This window comes from Colias philodice, chromosome 17 (genome assembly GCF_061535455.1).
Source record: "Colias philodice isolate Cphi_HAF_F1 chromosome 17, ilColPhil1 Martin Lab GWU primary, whole genome shotgun sequence".
NCBI lineage: Eukaryota > Metazoa > Arthropoda > Insecta > Lepidoptera > Pieridae > Colias > Colias philodice.
In genome coordinates, this window is record NC_143102.1 from 8,653,082 (window position 1) to 8,678,044 (window position 24,963).

At 33.1% G+C, this 24,963-nt stretch overlaps 2 protein-coding genes and 1 long non-coding RNA gene across 8 annotated transcripts in view; 2 read left to right on the forward strand and 1 right to left on the reverse strand.

Moving 5' to 3' along the window:
* Nucleotides 1–1,588: 1,588 nt before the first annotated feature.
* cpb (F-actin-capping protein subunit beta) lies at nt 1,589–6,820 on the reverse strand. Its single transcript, XM_089705861.1, has 6 exons — nt 6,665–6,820; nt 6,152–6,536; nt 5,637–5,836; nt 3,785–3,896; nt 2,790–2,936; nt 1,589–2,155 (listed from the first exon to the last, which is right to left on the reverse strand). The coding sequence occupies exons 1-5, from the start codon at nt 6,665–6,667 to the stop codon at nt 2,806–2,808; spliced, it is 831 nt and encodes a 276-aa protein (XP_089561987.1). The 5' UTR covers nt 6,668–6,820; the 3' UTR covers nt 1,589–2,155; nt 2,790–2,805.
* Nucleotides 6,821–7,511: 691 nt separating this feature from the next.
* Nucleotides 7,512–24,963, forward strand: part of aPKC (protein kinase C iota type) — a 189,828-nt gene continuing 172,376 nt past the window's right edge. Inside the window, exons 1-3 of one of the 6 annotated variants that reach the window (XM_089705569.1) lie at nt 7,512–7,581; nt 8,384–8,560; nt 12,115–12,235. In XM_089705569.1, the coding sequence (XP_089561695.1) occupies nt 8,402–8,560; nt 12,115–12,235 (280 nt within the window). In that variant the 5' untranslated portion in view covers nt 7,512–7,581; nt 8,384–8,401. Of the gene's footprint in view, nt 7,582–8,383; nt 8,561–12,114; nt 12,236–19,607; nt 20,082–24,963 lie in introns of those variants that run through there. The other 5 variants (XM_089705563.1, XM_089705566.1, XM_089705567.1 and 2 more) reach the window with 5 other exon arrangements.
* Nucleotides 23,996–24,644, forward strand: LOC149481242 (uncharacterized). The gene is made up of 2 exons (XR_016316943.1): nt 23,996–24,130; nt 24,464–24,644. It is a non-coding gene; the product is annotated as an uncharacterized LOC149481242 (long non-coding RNA).

Consider the following 24,963-nt stretch of genomic DNA (forward strand, 5'->3'; position numbering starts at 1 on the left):
TGGCCCGGGGTTTTAGTATGTTTATTACCTAGGGACTCTTGACATGTTTCCGAAGAAACATCTTACGTTACTAACTCACGCACTCTAGAACTTTTTATTCAATGGACTATAAATATTTTTCAACCAATTATTATTTATACCACTTTATTTACACATTAATGAGGTTATTGCTAACTCTATGAATATTTTTTTTTCAAAACTGAACTTTAGCGCAACCTGCTGGTGCGTTTCATGTTCCAATTAAGCATCAGCATAATTCGGCATTGTGCGACACTGAGTCGCATTATGCTTTGTAATTGCAAAACGGGGATAGGCACTTGGTATCGCAATCAAACTTATTGTGTCAAGATGAATTAAATATAACTCAATTTAAAGCTTGATGTTAGTACTTTTAGAAACAATTAAAGTTTTTATGTAAATAAGCCGCAGTTCGCGACAATAAAAATAAAACAATAGTTTTATTCAACACTTAAAAAAATACTTTATCGAGTTTAAACTAACGATGAACGTTAAGTTTTACATTAATACACACATACATACATAGGTATTTCAATTACAATATTTTAATTTACAAGACAAATGTGAAAAGTAAATCGTAATAAACATTATTTTAAAATAAATAACATCAAACAATGCGTCGAACACATTCATTTCAAATAGAAACTATGACATATTATGACGCTTGCAAGAGAGATAGATATATGTGTCAAAACAAACACTTTTACTTTTATTTCTATTTATTCAGTATAATTACGACTTAATAGTGATAAATATGATCATTATAAATACAAATAGGAATTAACAATATCAAGAACACGTGACACAACTAGTATTTAACCGATTCCATACGTGGTCATACATGTTTCAAAACACAAACTTTTACTATTATTTCAATTTATCCGGTATAATTAAGACTTAATAGTGATAAATATGATCATTATAAATACAAATAGGAATTATTAATTAACAATATCACAAATACGTGGCACAACAAAAATTTTAACGATACCACCCGTGGTCATTCTCCTTTCCAGTTGACACGGGTATATATTTTGTCCTTTTTTATGACAGAGCAAGCAAAGGGACCTGCCCCCTTTGCTTCGGCTACCTGGTGTTAAGTAGGTAGTCACCACCGCCGATAAACACTTGTAAGAGCGTATACGCACTATGCGGGTAGCCGTCCGGCTGACGGACGCATTCTATGCGCACTGCGATGCGACTACCGCAGACCGCACAGTGCGCATAGAAATGAATATTACGTACATAATTGTGCTTGCGGCCAGCCGGATGGCTACCCGCAATGCGGCTACCCGCATAGTGCGTATACGCTCTAACACTGGTGGCTTTACCGGCCTTTAATGACATGTACTCTCTTTTCTTGAAGGTCCCAATGTCGTAGTTGTTCGGGAACACCGCAGGAAATATTAAAAATTGTTTCATCTAATTAACGGATATGAGAGTATTATATTTTTCTAATCCCGGATCTTGGACCATAATGCCGGTGGTCACGAATGCGGTGTCTGACAAAGATGCATTCAGAATGTAGAATATAAAAATGCCATTATTTTGTCCACAATAAAACAATTAATTTCAGATAAATAAATCTTTATTTAGAGAGGCCAATTAAAACTATTGCAACAAGAAAGATTACAACTTCCTTTTCATACATCATAGTTAATTGTATTAAAATAAAACAAGATAATATAGTGAATTTCTTATTTTAAAAATACGTTTTCTACTTTACAATACAAATAATGAAATGTAAATGCAATAAATGAAATGGATATAGTTTGGGCTAACAATTCTAAGTTTACGTTTAATCACATTTTTCTAATATTTAAATTACATACATTGGCCAAAAATATCAATCTTAAAAATTTTTTGAGCCGACATGTTACTTTCATTAGACACTTACATCATTTGAATGAACTTTTTTACTTATAAGTAATTTATGCATGATAATAGAACAGCCAATTTCAGAATTTTTATATACAGACGTTACAATGTTAAAATAATATGGACTATATAATATAAGCACCTTATTGGATGCATACAAATAATATTTGTTTACTAAATTTTTACATCATATTATTAATAATTCCCTCTTGAACTTCTATCGTCGTTGTTAGTTTTTAACCCAAAAACTCCAAATCATCTGTAACAAAAAAATATACATGATAAAATTAATGCAATATATTGCTTGCTGATTGAGCAAATTAAATAATAAAGTGTTCCGAGACTAAATTCCATCCAAAATACACAAACCGAACAAAAAAACTTAACAAAGGACAAGTTAATAAGGAGAACATAGAATTGTTTGTGATTTGTCAGCGATAACCGTTAATGCAGCATATTGACTTCGTAGTTCGTGTATAAGTCTGTTTGTGGCACTTGTAATGTGAACCACACTCTTTTTTTTAGATATTATAGAAATGTAGAAATAGAGACTGTCAACGCTAATATTATTAAGCTGAACTTTGTTTGTTTGCGCTAATCGCAGCAACTACTGGTCCGATTTGAAAAATTCTTTCGGTGTTAGGTGGCCTATTCACTGAGGAGGGCTATTATAGGGTATAATATATCATCACGCTAAGACAGCAGCGAAGCATCGCGGGTGAAACCGCGGAGCGCAGCTAGTAAAAAATAAATCCGTAAATTAGAATATAGCCCCGCAAGGCTTTCATAGAAATTTCTTAAGTAAACCTTTTTTTTTCAGGAACTTCAACTCGCTTAATTTTTCTCTTGTGTGTGACGTATTTGTGTACTGTGTGCTGCCCCAGACCACTCACCCGTGTGTACTGTGTCTCATTCGGCGCGCGTGACCTGCCGGCGCTGCAGCAGCGCCTCGGCGAGGTCGTGCTGCAGCGCCGCCTTCTGCCGCGCCACGTTCGCCGGCACGGTGGAGCGGAGGCCGTTCACTATGTCCTTCGTTTTACCTGTAATAATGGATAGTTGTAAACTTAACACGTGTTATGTATTGCTACAGAATAAATAACATAATACAATACATTTATATACAATTACCTATGTTACATATTGTCATACAAAATCAAATTATGAACAATAGGAGCGGAGCATAAATAAAAAATGTATTTGCAAAAATGTTAAACAGTATCCTTTTAAAAAGCGGACATTTTAAAGACTCAGACTAAGAAAAAATTATGTGAGTATTGAGTTATGAGTACCCTTATTAATTCAACCACTTCATTTTGTTACACTTAAGCATTAATAAAGAGTAGAAAATTATTTTGTCTTTTATTATCCTGTCTTATCCTTTGTAAACTGCATGAAAATGCACTGCTGAGCTGGACTTGCTAGTTTTTTTATTTATTAAAAAAAAAAAAACAGTCTACTTTGATTATTTACTCTATAGATGTAGTAATGACTGCAGAAAAGCGTGGTTAAAAATATTGGTTAGTTGGGTTGGTCTCAAATTGCTCCCAGCTCAACAGTGTCAATTATTACTTGAAGAGACACGAACGCACGGCAAAACTTTTGCATATGATGATTATTTGGTTGTACAATAAAATCTCCAGAAATTACAAAGTACGTAGTCCAATCTAACAAAATCTTCGGCCGAAGGAAGTAACTCAAAACTGAAATATTTTTTGTAAAATTTTTCACACAGCCAATATGTCACATTTTGATATAGCGGATAGCCAGTTTTGGATTGTGACTTTCCCCATACAAATCAATAGTAATTGTCTTTATAGAAACTGAGCAATAAATAAATAAACAATGACTATAACCGGTACTTAATACTTATAAAAACGAAATGACTTACCAAAATAAATATCATTCAATGTGTTCCTGATCTTATTCTCCATGTCTTCCACCATGCGTCCGATGTTCGCAATATGGGGCGTCACATCACTAACGGCTGTGTCTTGTTCAGCCTGAAAAGAGTTATTTTTCATGGTATTATCATTGAGCTATTATTACTACGTATAGAGGAGACACCACGAACAAAATCTGTGCTGCAAGCGCGGCGGCGCGGGGCGGCTTGTGAGTCATAGATTAAGCGATGTCATCGACTCACCGCTATAGAGGCGAAACTTTGTAAATATTTTGCCTATTACTTTTTCAATTAAGAACAATCAATGTAACAAAAAATATAATTAATCAAATAAATAAATTATTAACTAATAAACTTATCAACTTTTCAATTAAAACCAATCAATGTAACAAAAAAAAATTGATACATACTTAGGTAATTTATTTCCATCTTTCATGATTTAACCTTTTTTCAAATAATATCCACAGTACAATATTTTATAAATGTGTAAAATTATTTTTTTCCACTATAAAAATGTACGTCATCTAATATTACTATCTAAATATCTTTCATACCCAATGCCGTTTCTTAAATTATTAGTCTATGATAAATGACGCAAAATGGCGCCCAACAAAAATTTAGCTCGAACCAAGTTTTAAAAATGATTATCTAATTAATTACCGATGAAAAGTTATTTCTTTGCACTTTGCCCCATTACTAGAATTATAAGTGCAATATCGCAACACACTCGATATTTGATGAGTTTCTTGGTTTTTTGCTTTAAAACAAACAAAACACGAAGGCGACCATCGCGCTAAAGCGACTGAGTGCAGATAAGCCGTATGACCTATGTTGAGCAGAACATAATATGTGATTTAGGCGGTGTCGTCTCCATATACCAATACATAGTATTAATATCTCAATGGGTATTATAAGGCAATCAAGCGGACATATGATTTGAATGAATGCATGAATGAAAATAATTTATTGTTTTGAAAATACATAAAACAAAGACAAGACTACAGATACAGCAAAGGGCGGCCTTATCGCTAGGTGACCTCCTTATCGCTAGGTGGCTTATCTCTACCAGGCAACCCAACAATCAGAGGAAATATAACAATATGAAGTAGATGAAAAAAATAAAAAGGCAAAAAAAATTAATTGAACCACACAAACAGAAAGCAAATAGTGGAAGAATTTTGTTTTATGAGCCAGTATCAGAAGATGATTTGATAATATAAGATATATGCGCTGGCTATAGAATGCCGTAAATGTGGTTACAAGTGTAGCCTACTAGAAGTTTGATCAGGAATTTATGGTTTTCAAACATTGCAGATATTTGAAAAAGAAATAATTACAATTCTTATAAGAATAAAAAATGCTTTAAAGTTTCATATAAGCATTAAGCATAGCAATAAAATGCTGTATATATGAAAAAAGTTAAAAAAAATAGAAATCTTTAATCACAATGCGTCACCCGCGTCTTGACACCAATTTTTTTCTATACTTTGATAATTAAATAATGAGTAGTTTTTGTTTATCTTTAGTTTTACCGAGAAATGTTATAATCTGGTCTTCATAATTATAAAATTAATAAAGTTCATATCATCATTGTCACCATCTCTTTTCAATTTACAGGTTGTTTCAATTTCTTTTATAGCAAAATAACTGGAACAACTACTTTATTGAATATATTACTTCATGTAAATGTCTCTTACTTGGCTCTATCCCAGAACGAAATTAAGATTTTAGTCAAATTGTTACAAAATCAAAATTTTTATAAACTTCAATTGGTATGTACTTCATTAGCAAGATTACGTAAAATACTCCATAATCCTTTTCAATTTAATAAACAACAAACCTGTCTAGTCAGACTGCCTCCAAGGTTCATGGTACCACTCCCTTCCTTATTAGTTTGCAGCCACAGCATTGCAGTGGAAGTTAGCTTGTAGTGTGCGTTGCGGCCAGAACTCTTCTCGACAACTTCAACCACATGAATGGAGTCCCAGCAACCTTTGATTTTTTGAGATCCATCGCCCGCTTTCTTTATTAAAATCACACCTGTAAATTGATGGATGATGAATTCGTATTTGAATTTATAATATGAATGTCAGTGATTTTTAAATCATTTTAAAAATTTAATCAAATTGGAATTTGGATTGGTTCTCAGGTGTAGTTTGGAGTTAATATATTTATATTCATTACATGTTTTATATAGAAATACCTATGTAAGTACAAGCACATTCTATAACACAATACATGCTACAGCTATTGCTCAAAATATTGATTGTTCAATATCAAATAAATTAGCTATTGTAGTCTTATTAGACAATAGACATGCTGAAAAGTGTGCACTGGGGTAAATCTATTTCATACCTGCAAAACCATGATCCATATCCCAGAGATAGACAGAGCTGACACCACCTTCAAAGTACATCTCTCTGTATTGATCAAAAGCATGATTGGCCTCAATCTCCAACTTCCTTAATCTTTCTGATGGCATGGAGCCATCTTCTAGAGGTGGATCATAGGTGTTAGACCACGGCGACCTGTACGAGTCCCCGTCTCGATTGTAATCACACAGTAAATAATCCTTTCCGTTGCTTCTGTCCTGAGCAATTTTGAGCGGTTGATCCACAGACGATAAAAGGTCCTCGCACAAACTCGGAACTAGGTCGATTAAGTCTGTTAAATTCTTCTCAATTTGCTGAGGAGGTAATCTCCTCATTAAGTCCAGGGCACAGTCCATCTGTTGTTCCGTCTATAATAAATCAAATTTGGAAATAAATAAAACAGAAGATGTATTAGTCATCACAACAATTTAGTATTGAAGTGCAAGGCAATCGAATGTATATAGAAGCATCAATATTAGTTTAATTAATGTATTACCATAGCGTAGCTTTAAAATTAAGTATGAATAATAAGTAATATACACTGAAACAAATAATTCAACTGTTATAATTACAAATCGGAAATAATAAGGGCAGTGCACCGATTTGACAACTGTGAATTGACAAGAGTCAAAGAGTGTTTCTTTGGTGTTTCCACTTTTCATATTCAACTTCCATGTTCCAATTTTAATTTGTCCTATATATTTTGAAATTTGAAATAGGAAATAAACTGCAACATTTATGTCTCAGGTAGATTTTTTAAGTCCTATATTTTTTTTACTATTTTCGATAAGATTACAATACCAATCTTCTTTGAAAGTAGCAGGGGAAATAAGAATATTTTACTACCGTGAATATATTATAGTGTTTTAGTATTAATAGCATCATTTTAGAATTTACATAAACGTTATAATAATACATATTATATAGTAAATACAGTCAAACATCTACATTTATACTGAATTTTCCCTCAAAAAAGGGAGATATTTTTAAATAGTTCGCACTGTTTGACACAGATTTGACATAAGTTTATAGACAAATGACCACATAAATCGTAATTAAATATACTTTATATACCTACTTTTAGATTCTATTAGTCCATGCTTTTCGCCACAGCTTTTCGCTAACGTCATAAACATTTAATACTAGAAAATGATTAATAAATTTATCTTTAAATTACATTTATTTCAAACACGCTCAAAAAATAACACATATATTACAAAACAAACAGAGATTCTTTTCACCATGTACAGCTTTTCACGTAGATTGGAGTAACAGAAAGCCACTTCTAGGGGGGCTGTTTGCTTCCTCTTCCTCAAATGTCAAAAGATAAGTTTGATGAATGCTCCTTGTCACTTTTGTCAGTTCAATGTTGTTGTGTCAAACTTTTGTTGATACTACTTTTCGAATAAATAGGTATTGTATTAAATTTTCTGTGTAACTTCATCGAATTGTATAAGATTTGCATTTACAAAGCTTTATGTGTGATATCTTTTCAAACATTCATGCATGTTAGAGTTATCTTTGTTCGTATTTATGTGATTCATGTTACGGGAATGTTATCCGTGATATTACACCTCAGCGGCTATTATACTCGCCCAAACGGGATGCAAATCACATAACTATACTCTTCTAAATGAATACAATTAGCAGTAACGAGTTAATATTCGTGTATTATTATTAGGACAATAGGTTATACAAAGAAACCTTAGCAAGTGTCCTTATTGTGAAATAAGTACATAACTGTAAAATCTTTTGCAGTCTCTTATTGTATTTTAAGAAATGTTATAAGTGAAGTAATGATGGAATAATTAGTATTTTACATTCACTTTAAACTGGTGGTATTTGAGATAACAGTAAATAGTTTATCATAACTTTTTTCTTTCATAAATTTGTGACTTTTTATAGTATAGTGCATAAAGTATCTTTGTATACTAAAGTTTTTGAAATATTCCCTTTAACCCATTGAGCCCCAAGCGGCCCGTCCGGTCCCAGACACAATTGATTTTTTATTGTGTCTGTTGTTTCCGGGGCCTGAGTTATGATAAGTTTCTTACATTTTGTTTAATATTGAAGAAAACATTGAACATAGAGCATGAAAAAACTGTTTCATACTTCTTCTTAAATCTCAATTATTTTTTTTAAACTTGTAAAGATACCTATCATTATATTGCTAAGTATATATCAATTTTCTACACAATTCAACTTACAATTTCAGTTATAACAACCAGCAACAATGCCGACTCAGCTAGTGGGCCAGGACAATCACGCGAACGATGTGCGAGTGAAGACAGTGTACAGTGGTGATGTGATGATCACATACATCAACCATCACATCACCCTCGAGGAGTTCACGCAAGAGATGGTGGCAATATGTCGCTTCGCTCCAGACCAGGTGATCTAACGTTCCTTTTAATTGTATCAGATTTTTTTGGAATGTGATGATTCATGAATGAAGAATTATAACAATGTATTTTTTTAACAACTATACAAAAAAATTAGCCTGAGTTGTATTTTTATAGTATCTTAATAATAAATAATAATAATAGACGGGCACTTCTCCGCAACTCGACGTCAAGCGCCTATTTTGCGTGAAAAAGTTTTATAGTATCTTACTTTTACATTTACAATGAATATAAAATACTAGCGGTCCGCCCCGGCTTCGCCCGTGGTACATATTTCGCAATAAAAGGTAGCCTATATTCTTTCTCAGGGTCTAAAAATTATCTGTGCCAAATTTCATCAAAATCGGTCCAGTAGTTTATGTGTGAAAACCATACATACATACATACAAACCTTTCCTCTTTTCTAAGGTCTATTTAAAGCGTTTTTAAATATATTTTCTAACCTTTTACTTAGTTTATCCTTTTAACTGACAGATTAGAAAAATAGAACATATCTAGTTGCAGAAGTTGTGAAACTGACCATAAATGTAATCAATTGAGGCCACTGCTATCTTGTAAATTAAGCAAAAAACTAGATAAAATAGCCTTTGCTCAGATGTTTTTAAAGTGATACATACAATGTACATATTGTACTTCAATGGCCATGGCAATACGAAAGTCAGGTAATTGCCTGACTCGCGAGCAAGCGAGGTGCAATATGTTTTATGTGTAAGAGTGAAAGAGCGCGGCTTATACAGGGTGTACCAAAAAGTAGTGATGAACGGAAGCTGAGAAGTAGAGGACCTAGAGGGCTATCCGAATCACCCCCATGTAACTATGTTATGCGATTTTTCGTATTTTCGGAGTTATGACGATTTTTTCAATTTTTCACCTATCGCCGAGTACGATGATATTTTCACTCATGCTGATGTCAATGATTGCGGAAGATGCTTGATTTTTTTTTGTGTGCTATGCTGAAAGATAGGCCAATTCAGTATGGTAACATTAACTATCGTTAGATCTTTGAATGGAATAAAAAAAAGAATTAAATGGCAAGAAAGATAAAATTACCCAGTATGTTCACCACTTCAAGGGCCCGTAAAAAAATAAAATCACATAAAAAAAGTTTTCCGTTTGACTTTTAAAAACTTGCTCTATCTATCAGATAGCTACCCTGAAAATTTCATTTTATTATTCAGAAGGCTTCAATCGAAAAATTTAAATCTAAATGTGGTAAGTGCAAAAATTGAATTAACATGATGATCATTAAAACCAATAAATAGGTGTTTAATTACCAGAAATTTTTAAAATAACCCCGCTGTTGCTCAATGCAAGTGCGACATCACCGTAAAAAGTTGTCTTTTAAATGCCTGAATGCCCTTTTATCATTATTAATGGATTCTTCTGCTACTATGAATTTCCGGGTTATTTCGTCCAAATTGTGGCATTCTCTCATGTAGCCGAGGTCTTTTTAATATTCCCATTGAAACAAATTAATGGGGTTTAGGTCGAGGGACCGTGGAGGCCAGGCTTTAAGGCAGGAGTCACCGGCGCATGCGCAGGCTGCAACGACCAATCCATCTTTCAGGGTATCTTTGCCCTTTAGCCTGGCCTGCGCGGTCCCCGGACATAAACCCTATTGATTTTTTTCCGTGGGGATACTACAAAGTCGAGAGACTGCCACAATTTGGACGAAATAACCCGGAAATTCATAGTAGCAGAAAAAACCATTAAAAATGATAAAAGGGCATTCAGACATTTAAAAGACAACTTTTTACGGTGATGTCGCACTTACATTGAGCAACAGCGGGGTTATTTTAAAAATTTCTGGTAATTAAACACCTATTTATTGGTTTTAATGATCATCATGTTAATTCAATTTTTGCACTTACCACATTTAGATTTAAATTTTTCGATTGAAGCCTTCTGAATAATAAAATGAAATTTTCAGGGTAGCTATCTGATAGATAGAGCAAGTTTTTAAAAGTCAAACGGAAAACTTTTTTTATGTGATTTTATTTTTTTACGGGCCCTTGAAGTGGTGAACATACTGGGTAATTTTATCTTTCTTGCCATTTAATTCTTTTTTTTATTCCATTCAAAGATCTAACGATAGTAAATGTTACCATACTGAATTGGCCTATCTTTCAGCTTAGCACACAAAAAAAATCAAGCATCTTCCGCAATCATTGACGTCAGCATGAGTGAAAATATCATCGTAATCGGCGATAGGTGAAAAATTGAAAAAATCGTCATAACTCCGAAAATACGAAAAATCGCATATCATACATGGGGGTGATTCGGATAGCCCTCTAGGTCCTCTACCTCTCAGCTCCCGTTCATCACTACTTTTTGGTACACCCTGTATAATCCGTTTCCTTTGGAATACACAATGTTGTTCATGTATAATTTGTCATTTTTTCAACCGATTGATAAGAAGAGGTTCATAATTCTACAGTTTTTACGAGGTAACAAACCTCAGAATATTTGATTAGGTTATCAAATCTTGAGAGTTATTTTTTTATTTGAAAGCTGGATCCTGCCGTTTGGTTTCATTTAAATTTGGTTTAGTTCTGACAATTTGAAAGCGGTTTTTAGATTTATGTTAAAAGCTATGTTAGTATCAATAATTACTAAGTTAAAAAAAAGACGGGTTGCACTCCGGGAGTGCCGGCAGAAGTGAAAACTTGATTATTAACGTTCAGCATGTTTGATATTTTGGAATGGTATCCGTCTTACGCATGGAATATAAGGGCTAAAAAAAAAACCGTCTTACGCTTTTTCGATCAGGCCACGTCAAAATCAAAATCTTAAACTCGCGTCCTGACGCGAAAATATCATCGTAATCGGCGATAGGTGAAAAATTGAAAAAATCGTCATAACTCCGAAAATACGAAAAATCGCATATCATACATGGGGGTGATTCGGATAGCCCTCTAGGTCCTCTACCTCTCAGCTCCCGTTCATCACTACTTTTTGGTACACCCTGTATAATCCGTTTCCTTTGGAATACACAATGTTGTTCATGTATAATTTGTCATTTTTTCAACCGATTGATAAGAAGAGGTTCATAATTCTACAGTTTTTACGAGGTAACAAACCTCAGAATATTTGATTAGGTTATCAAATCTTGAGAGTTATTTTTTTATTTGAAAGCTGGATCCTGCCGTTTGGTTTCATTTAAATTTGGTTTAGTTCTGACAATTTGAAAGCGGTTTTTAGATTTATGTTAAAAGCTATGTTAGTATCAATAATTACTAAGTTAAAAAAAAGACGGGTTGCACTCCGGGAGTGCCGGCAGAAGTGAAAACTTGATTATTAACGTTCAGCATGTTTGATATTTTGGAATGGTATCCGTCTTACGCATGGAATATAAGGGCTAAAAAAAAAAAACCGTCTTACGCTTTTTCGATCAGGCCACGTCAAAATCAAAATCTTAAACTCGCGTCAGGACGCGAGTTTAAGATTTTATACCCAACGCTGCTAAAGAAGTTTTCACTTCAAAAATTCAATTTTGATACATCATGGACATATGAATTATAACATAGGACATCATCATTTGCAGGTGTTCACAATGAAGTGGGTGGACGAAGAAGGTGATCCATGCACGATATCAACCCAGTTGGAGTTAGATGAAGCACTGCGGCTGTACGAGCTGAATAGGGACTCGGAGCTCACTGTTCATGGTTAGTTGCATGTGTTTATTTATTAAAAAAAAAATTTTTGTTGAAAAATAGGTTGTCTTGGAGGTATCGCTACGGTATGCCGAAAAACGCAGGTTTGAATCAGAACATTGTTCACGGATTTTAACTTGTTCAAATGTTTTCAATTATTTAAAAGCAAAAGTAAAACTTAAAAAAATACTAATTATTCAAGGGGTATTGTAATGTAACTAAAATGTTGCAGTAATGTTTGAATCGTCTCTCAAAGGCCGGCAAAACAATCGCAAGGTTTCCTCACGTTGCAATGGCTCATGGGCGGCGGTGATCACCTTCATCAACACCGCCAGCTCCTTTGTTGTATAAAAAAAAATGCGCGGAAATTGTTAGTGTGATAACTTTGTCGATGCATCGCACGTTTTAATTAATCCACTATACCTTTCGAAAAGGCAATACATAGTTTTATATAATCTGCATATTAGATCCATTGAGCATAGTACACCGACGGCAGGTCACGCTGTATATCATCTGTGGAGCGATCATACAAACATCTTTAAAATAATACAAGCGGTCCGCCCTGGCTTCGCCCGTGGTACATATCTACGTTTTCTCTACATAAGAACCTGCATCCTCGTACTTCAAGGAATATAATAAAAAAAGAATTATCGAAATCGATCCACTCGTTCACACGTGATGCCGTGACAACGCGAAACGGGTTTCATTTTTATATATGTTAACGGAAATGTATGTAATCCGTCATTGTATAAAATTCCTAGGAAATGTATGTAATTCCTAAAATCGCACGGAAATGTGTGAAATAAATTATTTTATACACATTGCCTAGGAAATCTATACATTTCCTAAATAGCAATCGGAAATGTAAAACATCTAAGATATTGGAAGGTATGCGGGACGAGGGGTATGTATGTCGCAGTCGGATTGTATAATCCGCATTTTGTAATATGCCGAAAATTCGTAATCAGAAATTTTTGGTTTGGATAAGAGGGTGGGTTAGGTTAGGTTCGTGTTTTTTAAAACTACACACGAAGTGGGGGCTCCGTCGGCTCGCGACCGTCTTTTTGTAGAATTTTGGAAAAAGACGAATTTCGGCATATTACAAAATGCTGGCTGCGACATGTACACGGGTACAGCGGGACGAGGGGACTGATTACTTACCAAATGAAAATTTGATTTGATTGAATATACGTTGATTTAAGAATTGTTAATTAGTAAGATAATATGAACATAATATTATTATTATTTTACGGTTAGACTGTTACCCGATTGTCTCAATAAGTGCGATAATAAAAAAATAACGTTTTTTATTACAGAAATCATTTACTTTATACATTTCCTAATACGATTTTGGAATTATATACAATTCCTAGGAAGATTATACATTTCCTAGGATATCTATGCATTAAATAGTTTATTAAACAATATTTTATACATTTCCTAAATGGTATCGGAATTGTACACATTTCCTAGGATTTCATAGTATAGTCTATATATAGTCATGTAACATATATATAGATGTGTGTTCGTTCATAATGTATTGCATACAAAGCATATTAATTTGGGTTAAATCATTGTACCAATGTCTCTAGAACCTTCCTTTCTCAAGTCATTATGTCGTTTACGGTAATCATTCGAATAATTATACTCAAAATTATTTCGTTTCTAATTTTTCGTAGATTATTTCAATTATAGTGCGTCCAAATGGATAATTACGTGAAATTGTTATTTTAAATTGTTTTGTGTACGGGTGCATCTTGGTCACGTCTCTTCTTCTTCTTCCTAACTAATTTATGTATTCATAATTTTAAGAAAATGTTTTTCATACAAGTCATGTAACTTTTTTAATATAAACGTGAAACTGTAAGAATATAGTTATGTATGATATATAGAGTTAATACTAAGATCCGGCATCTTTGTAATTCTTTCACGCGAAAACTAATGAACGGATTTTGACGATATTAGGAAAAGATGTAGATTATTTCCCAGATGTGTTATACATAAGCTATAAAAATACTTATTCACGGGCACACCTAGTATGTAATATATTTAAAATCTATAAAAATGAAACCCGTTTCGCATTATCACGGCTTCACGTGAACGGCTGAACAGATTTCGATAATTATTCTTTTTTTATTATATTCCTTGCAGTACGAGGATGGTTCTTATGTAGAGAGAAAGTAAATATGTACCACGGGCGAAGCCGGGGCGGACCGCTAGTATTTAATGAGGCACTCGGAAGAGCTCATCACCATAATATTTTATTATTTTTAGCCCTCTATAAAACTTGGCATAAGCAAAAGTCAAACAATTCCCGACGATCCTCAGAGAAAACACGAACGAAATGAGAATTGTGATTTGATATTATGTATATTATTATCACAAATGAATAATTTATTCGACAGCAAAAGTTTTCCGCAAGTTTTGTTGTCAGTCTTGAAAATATGAAAATTAGAACACGATTAGATAATGTATTTTGTAAATGTTGCTATTAATGCTATTGAATGAATGAATTTTATCCATATTTTGTGTTTGAAATACTGAATAGGTTTTTGTATCGTCATATTTCAATGGATCAAATATCTCTAACATAAAAATAATTACTGAAAAATAATGGCTATTTAAGGGTAGGTACATATTATTTTCTATGGGGTAGCTCGGATATAAGCTTCGACTTTAAGTTACCGCACTGTATTCAGATTCCAGACCACTAAACCTCGGTCGTCACTGCTCATTTATTCGAAAATACAAAGACAATTCATTGCTTTTCTGATAGGATTGAATACGCTTTCGTATCATTGGGAGCATTTAACATGAATACATCTATTTTCATCTGTTTACCCGGCCGAATGTAGATTTTCGCTATAAAATCCTTATCTGCCCGCATTGCGAATCCGGTCGACCGCCATTTCCATATTCAGATTGGTATTCCGGCGGGTTCCCGCTTTTTTACCGATCATGCGTATATCCAGTCACGTCCCTTGTACATTCGGTTCGGAGCGAGTTTGTTTCTGTTTCGCTGATTGTTTTACTCCTACCCACTGGGATGAGGCAACTCGATCGCCCGCCGCAGCGCCCCGTAAATACCTATTGTCGTATCGAGCAAGACAATATGTGTGTCTATTCTTCGAACAGGATATTGCATACGGGTTCGATAGAATCGCGTACACCCCGCCAGGATTTAGTGCTGCGAAGTTGGCGCACGCTCCGAACCGAGGGTAAATAAAACGGAGCGTTCCCAACTTGTAGACAAACAGGGGCGGAGAAACTTGCTCTAATAATGTACAAACATTGCGGAACACTTTGGCGCCCACCGCGGGGCCGAGTTTGCTCGGGCGACGCTCTCGCTGTCGCTGCGTAATTAGGGATATTTTAATTAACTTTGAACGCGTTATGAAAGCCGATTTGAAATCCTATTTGAGTTAATTGAATCCGCAGCTCGTGTGAGGCCGCCTTTGTTTGATATTCGTTAATACGTACCCTGCTTGTTCATTAATTGCTTTTCTGTCGCCGACTGGTGATGGTTTTAAAAGTATTTATTTATTGTTGCCGGATTACGGATCGGGGAATTAAATTGATTGTTTTCGTTTGCGTTTATACGTTTATTGATAGAAGTGATATTAATCGTTTTTAAAAGGAATGGTGTTGTTGTGTGAATTAATGGAATTATCGATGGCAGAGTCTGAATAATTGAACAGACTTCACACGTCAAATGGTACAATTAATCTTTGAGATAAATTAGACATTTGTTACGTGGGTAAATAAAATTTGTCGAACAACGAGACAGTAAGCGTAAAGCGATAAGATGGTAGCGTGTTGTAACGGCGCAATATTAAATTTACAGTTTTGCCACATGTTTAATTGTAAACATGTGGCAAATGCGTCTAGAATATTGGGTTATTTTAATACGTATTGACGTATCTCTACTTTTATGTGTTCAAAGTCGCTTATAAGCAGCGAAACAAAAAAAAAAGATTTACAATTATTAATTTTTAATTTTTTTAATTTTTGTGCTTACGCACATGCGAATAAATATTGTAAACATTTATATGTATGATTTAGATTTTAGGAGTTAGAACAAACAAATCGCATATGAGAATTGTAATGAGAATAGTTTTCAAAATAAAATTTACATTACTATATAAATCTTCTTTCAACAACATATAAATGCTTGTTGAAAATGTCCATGTCGATAGTGGCAGTCGAATGGGGCAATCACCGAAAGTAGCAGGTACAGGGATAACACAGTGATATGGTAATGTGTACACTCGCTTACGTAACACATTTCATATTAATAGTTTATTTTTAACACGCTTTTAATAGCTTCACCAAAATGTTTGTGTGTAACAGACTCCTTTAGAGTTTACTGTTTTGATCCAGTTAAACCGGACAGTTTTAATACATACATTTTACACTTATCAAAGATTGGTGTCAATGCAATAATTTCATGAGTTTAAGTGTTTTTTAGTTTCTTTAATATATGCACTGTGCAGCATTATAATTACAACACGATTCATTTTAAGCATATGACGTATGAACAGACGCATAATATGCTATAAAAAGGTACAAAGCCAGATTATAATTTTGACGTTATTAAACATTCAGTTTATGTAACGCTATAAAAATTGCATCCAGATATATTTATCTTACGGGATATGAGGATTTATGGCACGCATTCAACGCGGATGTGTAAGGTTAGCCTGGGAGGAACCGACCATCCTGTTGCAAATGCGTCTAGAATATTGGGTTATTTTAAAAGCAAATGTTATTGTCGCCATTTTCAGTTTGTATACAACAAAATCGTCCGTCGCGTCTGTCTGTCTGTTCGAGGTAAACTGAAAAACTATGGACAGAGTGTCATTTTGTTTTACCAGTGGATGATTCGTGGGTCTCGAGGAAGGCTTTACCATATAATTTGTTAAGTTTAATACAACGCAGGTGAAGCCGCGAGCGGAAAGCTAGGTTTTAAATAAACATACCAGTTAATGTCATAGTTAACAGAAATAAGTTGAATATTTATTTAGATATTTATGTATTTTTAATAATGAATGAATTATTTATTGAATGAACTTGTGTCGCCGAATGTACATTTAGGCGGGCAGATAGGGTCACTATTCGTCAGGATTTCCTGGGACGTGCGAGGGATTTTCGTGTTACCTCCAGTAGTTAAGCTTTGTAGGCAGTTTGAGTACACGATGCACTGTGCAGTGCGCTACGGTGTTTGCAATATTGTATATGTATTTCTAGCTTTATTTTCACTCTTGTTGGATATTCAATGTGTACATTAATGTATGAAAACGCAGTAAGTTGTTTCTAGTAGATATTTTATGGAGTTCCGTGCACGTGCGGAATAATTATGTAAGTTATTGATTGGTATAATAATATGTACAGATTTGCCGAGTAAGATGACAGGCGTTAGAATGGGATAGTCAACTACGAGGCGATCGATATAAATAAAATGTGTAAAGATGATTTTTACTTACTTATAAGTGACAAAAATTTATCTATGCAAACAAAGCGGTTTTCGGAATTTTAAATATTCTAGTTACTTTATTTATCTCCGTAGTTATGTAGATTTGCTCGTAATTCAATGTGTGTTCCGAAAATGCATTACCAACAAATTTCACAAACAGCAGCTAATACAGTTTCTGCGTAATAAATAAAGCACATAACGGTATTTAAAATATATTTGCGTTGGATACGCGGAAGCGGTTATTAATTGGTTCAATCAGGGACCGATGTTGCTGGCCTGTGTCATCGTTTAGCCACCACTCAACAGCTGGTGTTGTGTCATATTTTAATAATATTTTAGCGAATTGTATCGTTTATTCACAAGCAATATATGGATATTAAAATATGTATCTATTGTGCATGACTTGTATTTTCGTAAAAATTGTTTATATGTCCAGTGCAGTTTGTCTGCTTGCATCTTATTCACGTTAATGTACAGTTAGAAGAGTAACAGCATGTATAAAAAAAGAAGTAACAGAATAATGGCTTAGTTATAAGAAAGGATGTCGTATTAAATTAATGTGTCTTGAAATATTTTAGGGAACATGTGTCATGTGTGTGCGTTTTATTACATTTATATATTCTGGTAAAGAAACTATACATCCACACAATCACATAAAGGACAACAGAGACAACTATACTATAGTACCTATGTACTATGTTGACAAAATTATTAACATTTAAGGCAAATAAACCTAAACACGCACCTAAGCGTTCATATACTGTTTCTGTGATTATATTGTATGTGTCTACATCTACACGTTACTCGCAAATAAATTCATCATTTCACATCGTTATGTTTTTTGCAAGGAAACTAGTCTAACGTTACTCATAAAACCACGTTCACGGTCATCTGTCTGAAGTGTCAACTCACATTGAAACTATAATTATAACTGACTAGACACAGTAAAATGATAGGAACAGTACAGAAACTACAGAGCGTTCGTAATGGCTCACTTATACAAAACATTTGCGACTCGTAAGCAGTCATCGCGATATTGCCAGTAGCGAGTGCCCCCTTCAAAAAAATCTCTTCGTTCATCGGTCGCAGCATATCGCGTAAAAGTTACGCCGTAATGACAAATTAAACATTTACGAATTAACAACCCTTTTGCTTTAATGGTGTGTAGGTGATTATTAACGGGCTTTACCTTACTGTTTTTTTTAACTGTGGTCTGGTCCTATTGCCAACAAATGGTTCTGACCTCACATAAACTTGCAGAAACTTTTCTAAGCCCGTTGCTTTCCGCATTTTGTTTTATATTTTTGGTACAATTTTTGATGGACACATTGGCCAAATCGTTAGCGTTGTGACAAACTACTTAACCGGTTCACTTACAGTTATAACTTTCATATTAAGCTGAAAGCTGAACACTTGACTCAATATTTGTTAAAAAAAATACAAAATATTAAATGTATGCATTTGCATTTGCCCTATCGACATTTATATTTTGTTTTTAATAAAAATCTTGCTAGTTGCTACACAAATAAAATTCTTGATATTTTTATTTTTTAAATTGAAATAGAGATTATATAGATGTCATCAAGATATCATCCGATGTTATCTCACTCAACGACTCGTTAATATGTAGCCAAATTCCGGATCACATATAAATCTGCATGTTAAAAATATATTCTTATTGTTTTATTAATGAGAATATTTTTGTTATTTTTTGTATTTATTTTTTTATACAAAATTAACAATAGGTGTTATATTTTATATACATTATTTTTTAAGAATTTATTAAAGAGATTTACATGGTATTTGTTCACGGCAGCTCCATTATACTTAAAATACAATCTAGAATATTCTAAGGCATAAGCTAAGTGATTTATCATGGTATAATTCTAAATAAATATTCGTACACAAAAAATACCGTTTTGGTTCTGCTCAACTGACTCTCGATATAAGACTTAAGCCTTTTTGTCGCACGACGACATCGTTAACAATTGTGCTATAAAAACTACTCTAGCCGAACTGTAATCGGCTCTCTCGCAGAAATCACATTTGAACGATTAACTAGATTATTATATAGCGTTTCGTTGTGCAGTTCATTGTTCTTGCGGATGATTATTGTACCAATCGCCGGGACCGTGACGCTTAATTGCCGCTCGTGAGGAGCGGCGGCCGAGCGGACAGTGTCTTGGTGAAAATCTATGCGCGCACGCGTGTTTTTCGCGCGAACGCCCGCGCCGTCTGTGCGATCGCAGTTCGTACAAGTGACAATTCGCATTACGAAATGTTCGCGCCGGTGCAGTGAACGTATTTTACGTGTTTAGTGATTATGTGAACGAAATGGAGACGTTGACCTCGGTACCGTCGGCCGGCGCAGACGCAACCGGCGAGGTGGTTTTGTGTTTGTTTTTGTGCACGCCTGTGATACGCCGCTTTCAAATAAACAAATGGATGTGATAACTCGCCTGACCTATATGCGCTTTCCAAATTTCACTGTCATATTATTGAATCGGTTTTTTTGATGTTGATACTTTGAAATTAGCTACGCCACAAGTTGTTTTTCAAGTGTTGATGGTTTTGTTTATAAAAATTGTATCAGCTTTCGTTAGGTTAGGTTTACAATTTACATTTTAGAATAGTTTATTCTTTCTAAATCTGAATTATTTCTTTATGAATATGTACGTTTATATTCCCTTGTATACAGTCCCCACAAAGTATTTCGAAAATTTCTATCAGCTATTTTGTTAGACGATAAAAATAGAAATTTTTGTTTAAAAGTTTGCGTATGTTTTAAAAATAATTAATATGCGGCGTTTTCCTTTTCACATAAAATTATATTGTTACCTATACCAGTTATTCGAGCAGTGGAAATTGGGGACTAAATGCACTTTCAAAATATCTGCCAATTTCGTATTTGCCAGGGTTGGTTGTACGTTTTGGGTATTGGTATCGAATCGATATCGAATGTCCTCCAGCGATGATATCGGTATGTATCAGGAACAAGGGATACCACAGATAACTAAATATACTCTCATAGCGTTATCTTAACGCGTATTAGTAAATAGAGCTTCTGTTGTCCAAACTGTGACCTTTGTGAAATATGCAATAGAAATGTGTTCTAAGAATGCTAATTTGCATTCACGATTGCGTTGTTTTGTTTATGTTTAGTCGTAAACAAAGTGGGTTTGATTAAACACTGATAAGGGTTTTTTAACGTGAGTTGCGATATTTTAGGTTAAATAAATATACCAAATCATACTAATATAACTAAAGCATTTACATAATTCATTTTGTAATAACTAATGTGTAGTAAGTTATAAATATTCTTTCACAAAAGTAGATGAAACATTTAAATTAGGTTATCACATATATTGTTCAGTAGTTTTCTATCATTAATAAATGTAGGTACTTTACATAGGTAGTTAACTTACCTTTATAGCATAATATAGAAGATTACTAAACCTTATTTAAATGAGATATGAAAGTCAAATAAGTAAGTAGGTTAGACTAGTTGTGCTATCTACTAATACGAATGCAATAATTATCTCGTTTAGATCAAAAATAACAAGTAATTATTATGCAGCTGAGAATTTGGTTTCGTATTTGAGGTATCTATTTTAAGTAGTAATTTGATTTTAATGCTATTAAAGACCTTCTTGGTACCTTGCTTAGTTTTTGTTAATATGGCAAAAAATAAATGTAAAATCGTGATTTCCTTAATAGGTCTTGTTTGTATAAAATGTGGAATTTTGGTCGCATTATATTAATGATTATTTACCTCATTTGTTTTATTAAATAATTTAAATTATGCCCAATAAAGTCCTTTGTTGGGAATTTTACGATATTTATTCATACACCTCGTATCGTAATTATTTATTGAAATGAATTAAAATTTAAAACGATTTTATTCATGAGCTACATATTAAATGGTAGGATGAATAACTTGTTCGGAAAGAGAAAGTGAAATCCAACGTCAGATGTAAAGGTAATAAAAGGAAATTATTTATTATTGCCACTTGAACAGTTATAAAGCTCGAAAAACAACATTTCTCGGAATTAAATAATTATATCGATTAAAAAAAATGTTTTACCTACCGTTTCAATCAGGTATCGGTATCGTTTGTGAGTTAAGATTTATTAAATAACATTAACAGAATACTTTCGAATGTATCATGTACAATGTTCATATTTAATATGAAACTAAACTTAAAAATCTTGAAAAACCTAGTCAAAGAACTAACTCAAAAATAAAATAACGTAAGTAACATACATAATTTTAAATTTTCGTTTTGAAACCAAATTAAGAATTCCTTCAACAAATATAATATAGAAATCTTCGATAAAACAAAATTGGCAACACAAACACACCTATGTTACAATTAGAGTTTAGAGGCCTCCTAGCTGCCATCCACCTCCTAACCTTGATCTCGGTACCGGTGACTCATATGCAGATCACTGGACCGTTTTTGTTTTATATTTAATATTTATATATAGCTGTTGTTGAATTACCGGTATTTTTTGTTGCATTTAATCCGATTTCATTTGATCGTGGATTTACAATGACAAAAAATTGGTGACAAATAAGATAGTATTTTATTTCGTAGCCCGTAGGTAATGCTTTTGAAACTGTTTATAGTAGGTATTTTATGCGAAAGTAAGTAAATAAATAAAAAAATTGTATTGCCAAAAACGTTCTAGTTAACATAGATACACAGTACACTGTCTCTTAAACTCTTATTTATTGAACCATAAAGATAATACGTTAAAAATAAAGATAGCTCTTGGACTATTTGAACTATTTTTATTGTTAAGCGAATCTCTCATCTCTATTCTCACACTTGTTCATATCTTAAGTTGATGTCGCCAATTGAAAAAGTAAACAAAATATTTTAAAGTAAATTAGTTCTTAGTCAAGTGCAATAAAGTTTATCTTACTATAACACGTTATAGTACATGTAGGTGCACGCAGTTTGCAGATTTTAGATTTTCTCATATAAGCCTGATTTACCGGTTAGCCTTAGGCTTGTAAAATCTAAATATCTGGTGCTATGGTCGTGAGCTATTTCTAAAGGTCGAATTTGGATAAGGGATTTTAGTTCTTAATCTGATGTGCTTGCAGTTCAAATTCGGTTTTCGCTTGTCAGGAGGAAACATTGGCAATATTCTAGATTTGTTGCTTTATATAGCTTTTTTATTTAACACATAAAATCGTGTTTGTTTGATAAATATCTAATGCAAGATTGAATCAAATTGATAAGTTTGTCGACGGTACAAAAATAGATGTTATTTACAAAACTTGGTTAATGATAATAATATACTGTTGCCTAAAAATTTCATTTGAAAAATTCAAATTGAGCGAAACAGTCGAATCGTCACGGAATACGCGCGAATCAACAAAAGACCCGCCATATAGGGCCCGCCGCTTTCCCGCGCGAACTGCGCATTAATCAACATTTTATTTTTTATTTTTTTTTTCTTTTACATCCAAATGTCACAGGATGGCATGGAATTGACGGAACGCTCACCTACAACATCATTATTATTAACGACGTGACTGATACGTGTTACGATTATGTAGGGATATTTAAATTTAATGGCATGACATACTTTTTTTTCAAATGAATTCACAGTTCACAGATTATAAATCTGGCGGTAATCGCCAGTTTTATTCTTCTCTAATTACTTACATCATAGTAATCAGTGTGTTTTGTTAACTTTCGATTAAAAAGTGAATCAAATGTCAAGTTGGACCAAACAGCTGTGTTTATGTTTACGATTTTACAATAACTTTCACTGAAGGTTGAAATCGATATGCATGCATCACACGGCTTTTCGTAAAATACATTGTATATCGTAAGGATAAGGGGGGTAACCGGCACCTTTAGAATAACAGTCTTATTATGGGTACGTTTTGTTGCGTTCACAAAATAATCTTACTTTTTTGGCACCGGGACCTTCTAAAACATATGAAAACTAATTGCAACAAGACTGTTTCGAGCGGTTTCGAGACGTCAATCGAAAAATTGGAACCGGCACGCTCTCTTTGACATTTAGCATTCTTGTTATAATGTCAATAATGACAGTTTTAAGCAATTTTAGTGAAGTTGTAAATATGGAACTTTTATAACATTATTTTGAATATTATTAAAAGAATACACATCAAATTTAAGTGAAACGTATGTAGTTGGAAATCTATTTAATAAATGAAGCTTTTAAAGAAGATAATACATTTATTATATTAAAAATGCAAAATTAACATAACTACATCGGGTTGTTCCAAGAAAAGGCTTCAAACCTTTTGATTCGAAGAATCGTGTAAATAATTTATTATTGCGAAGTGCGCAATCATCACGAGTCTCTATGAGATATGGGGGCAGCATATGAACAATCTTAAAATACAATTATAACCTACAGATTTATCTGTGTAAGATAAAAGTAATGTAAGTACCATACCCAATGCAAATCTTAAGAGTATATTTAAAAATACGTTTGTTTATGTACACATTCTCCACTTGTTATTTCTCTATATAATAAAATGCAACCCTACTTATTCTCTAAACATAAATTTTATCTAATACCTACTTAATGTTAATCTATAAAAGATTGTTTATTATTTCTTCTTGATTCAATATATTTTATCATGTTATATTATTTATATAATAAAACACTTAAAAGTAAATCTACACTCAAATGCACTACCCATATTATACTTATGTTAGGGATTTAATTTATCTCATTTAATTTTGAGAAGTAATACCATTATTTATTTCCAGGTTCTACAATCAATTCCGAGCACTAGGGATAAGATTACCCAGCGTAACCACATGGAAGCATTGATAGTATTCAAGAAACTATAAAGTGCCAGCGCAACATGAATATATTTTTTTCAATAGGAAGCAATATCATGCTTTAAATGTATTAGTGCAATTAAAAACATATTTTATAAATCCAAAATCTTTATTTAGTCCTTTTTATTTATTCATTGACAAAACATTTGCTCCTTTACTTCTCTTGATAACATTTATATATATATATATATATATATATATATATATATATATATATATATATATATATATATATATATATATATATATATATATATATATATATATATATATATATATATATAAATGTAATAAAACATGGAATTATTTGAAAATAGATTCAATTCTATTTTGATTAAATATTAATTAAAAACAATTAGGTATATTACTCAAATCCAAATTTGTAAGTAAATAGCATATTAAAAAGACCCTTGATTAAAAAAATA

Coding starts and splice junctions, on each gene's coding strand:
- cpb (XM_089705861.1), bottom strand. Junction 5,837..6,151: donor TATGGATCATGGTTTTGCAG/GTATGAAATAGA, acceptor ATCAATTTACAG/GTGTGATTTTAATAAAGAAA. Junction 2,937..3,784: donor ATTGAATGATATTTATTTTG/GTAAGTCATTTC, acceptor CCATTATTACAG/GTAAAACGAAGGACATAGTG.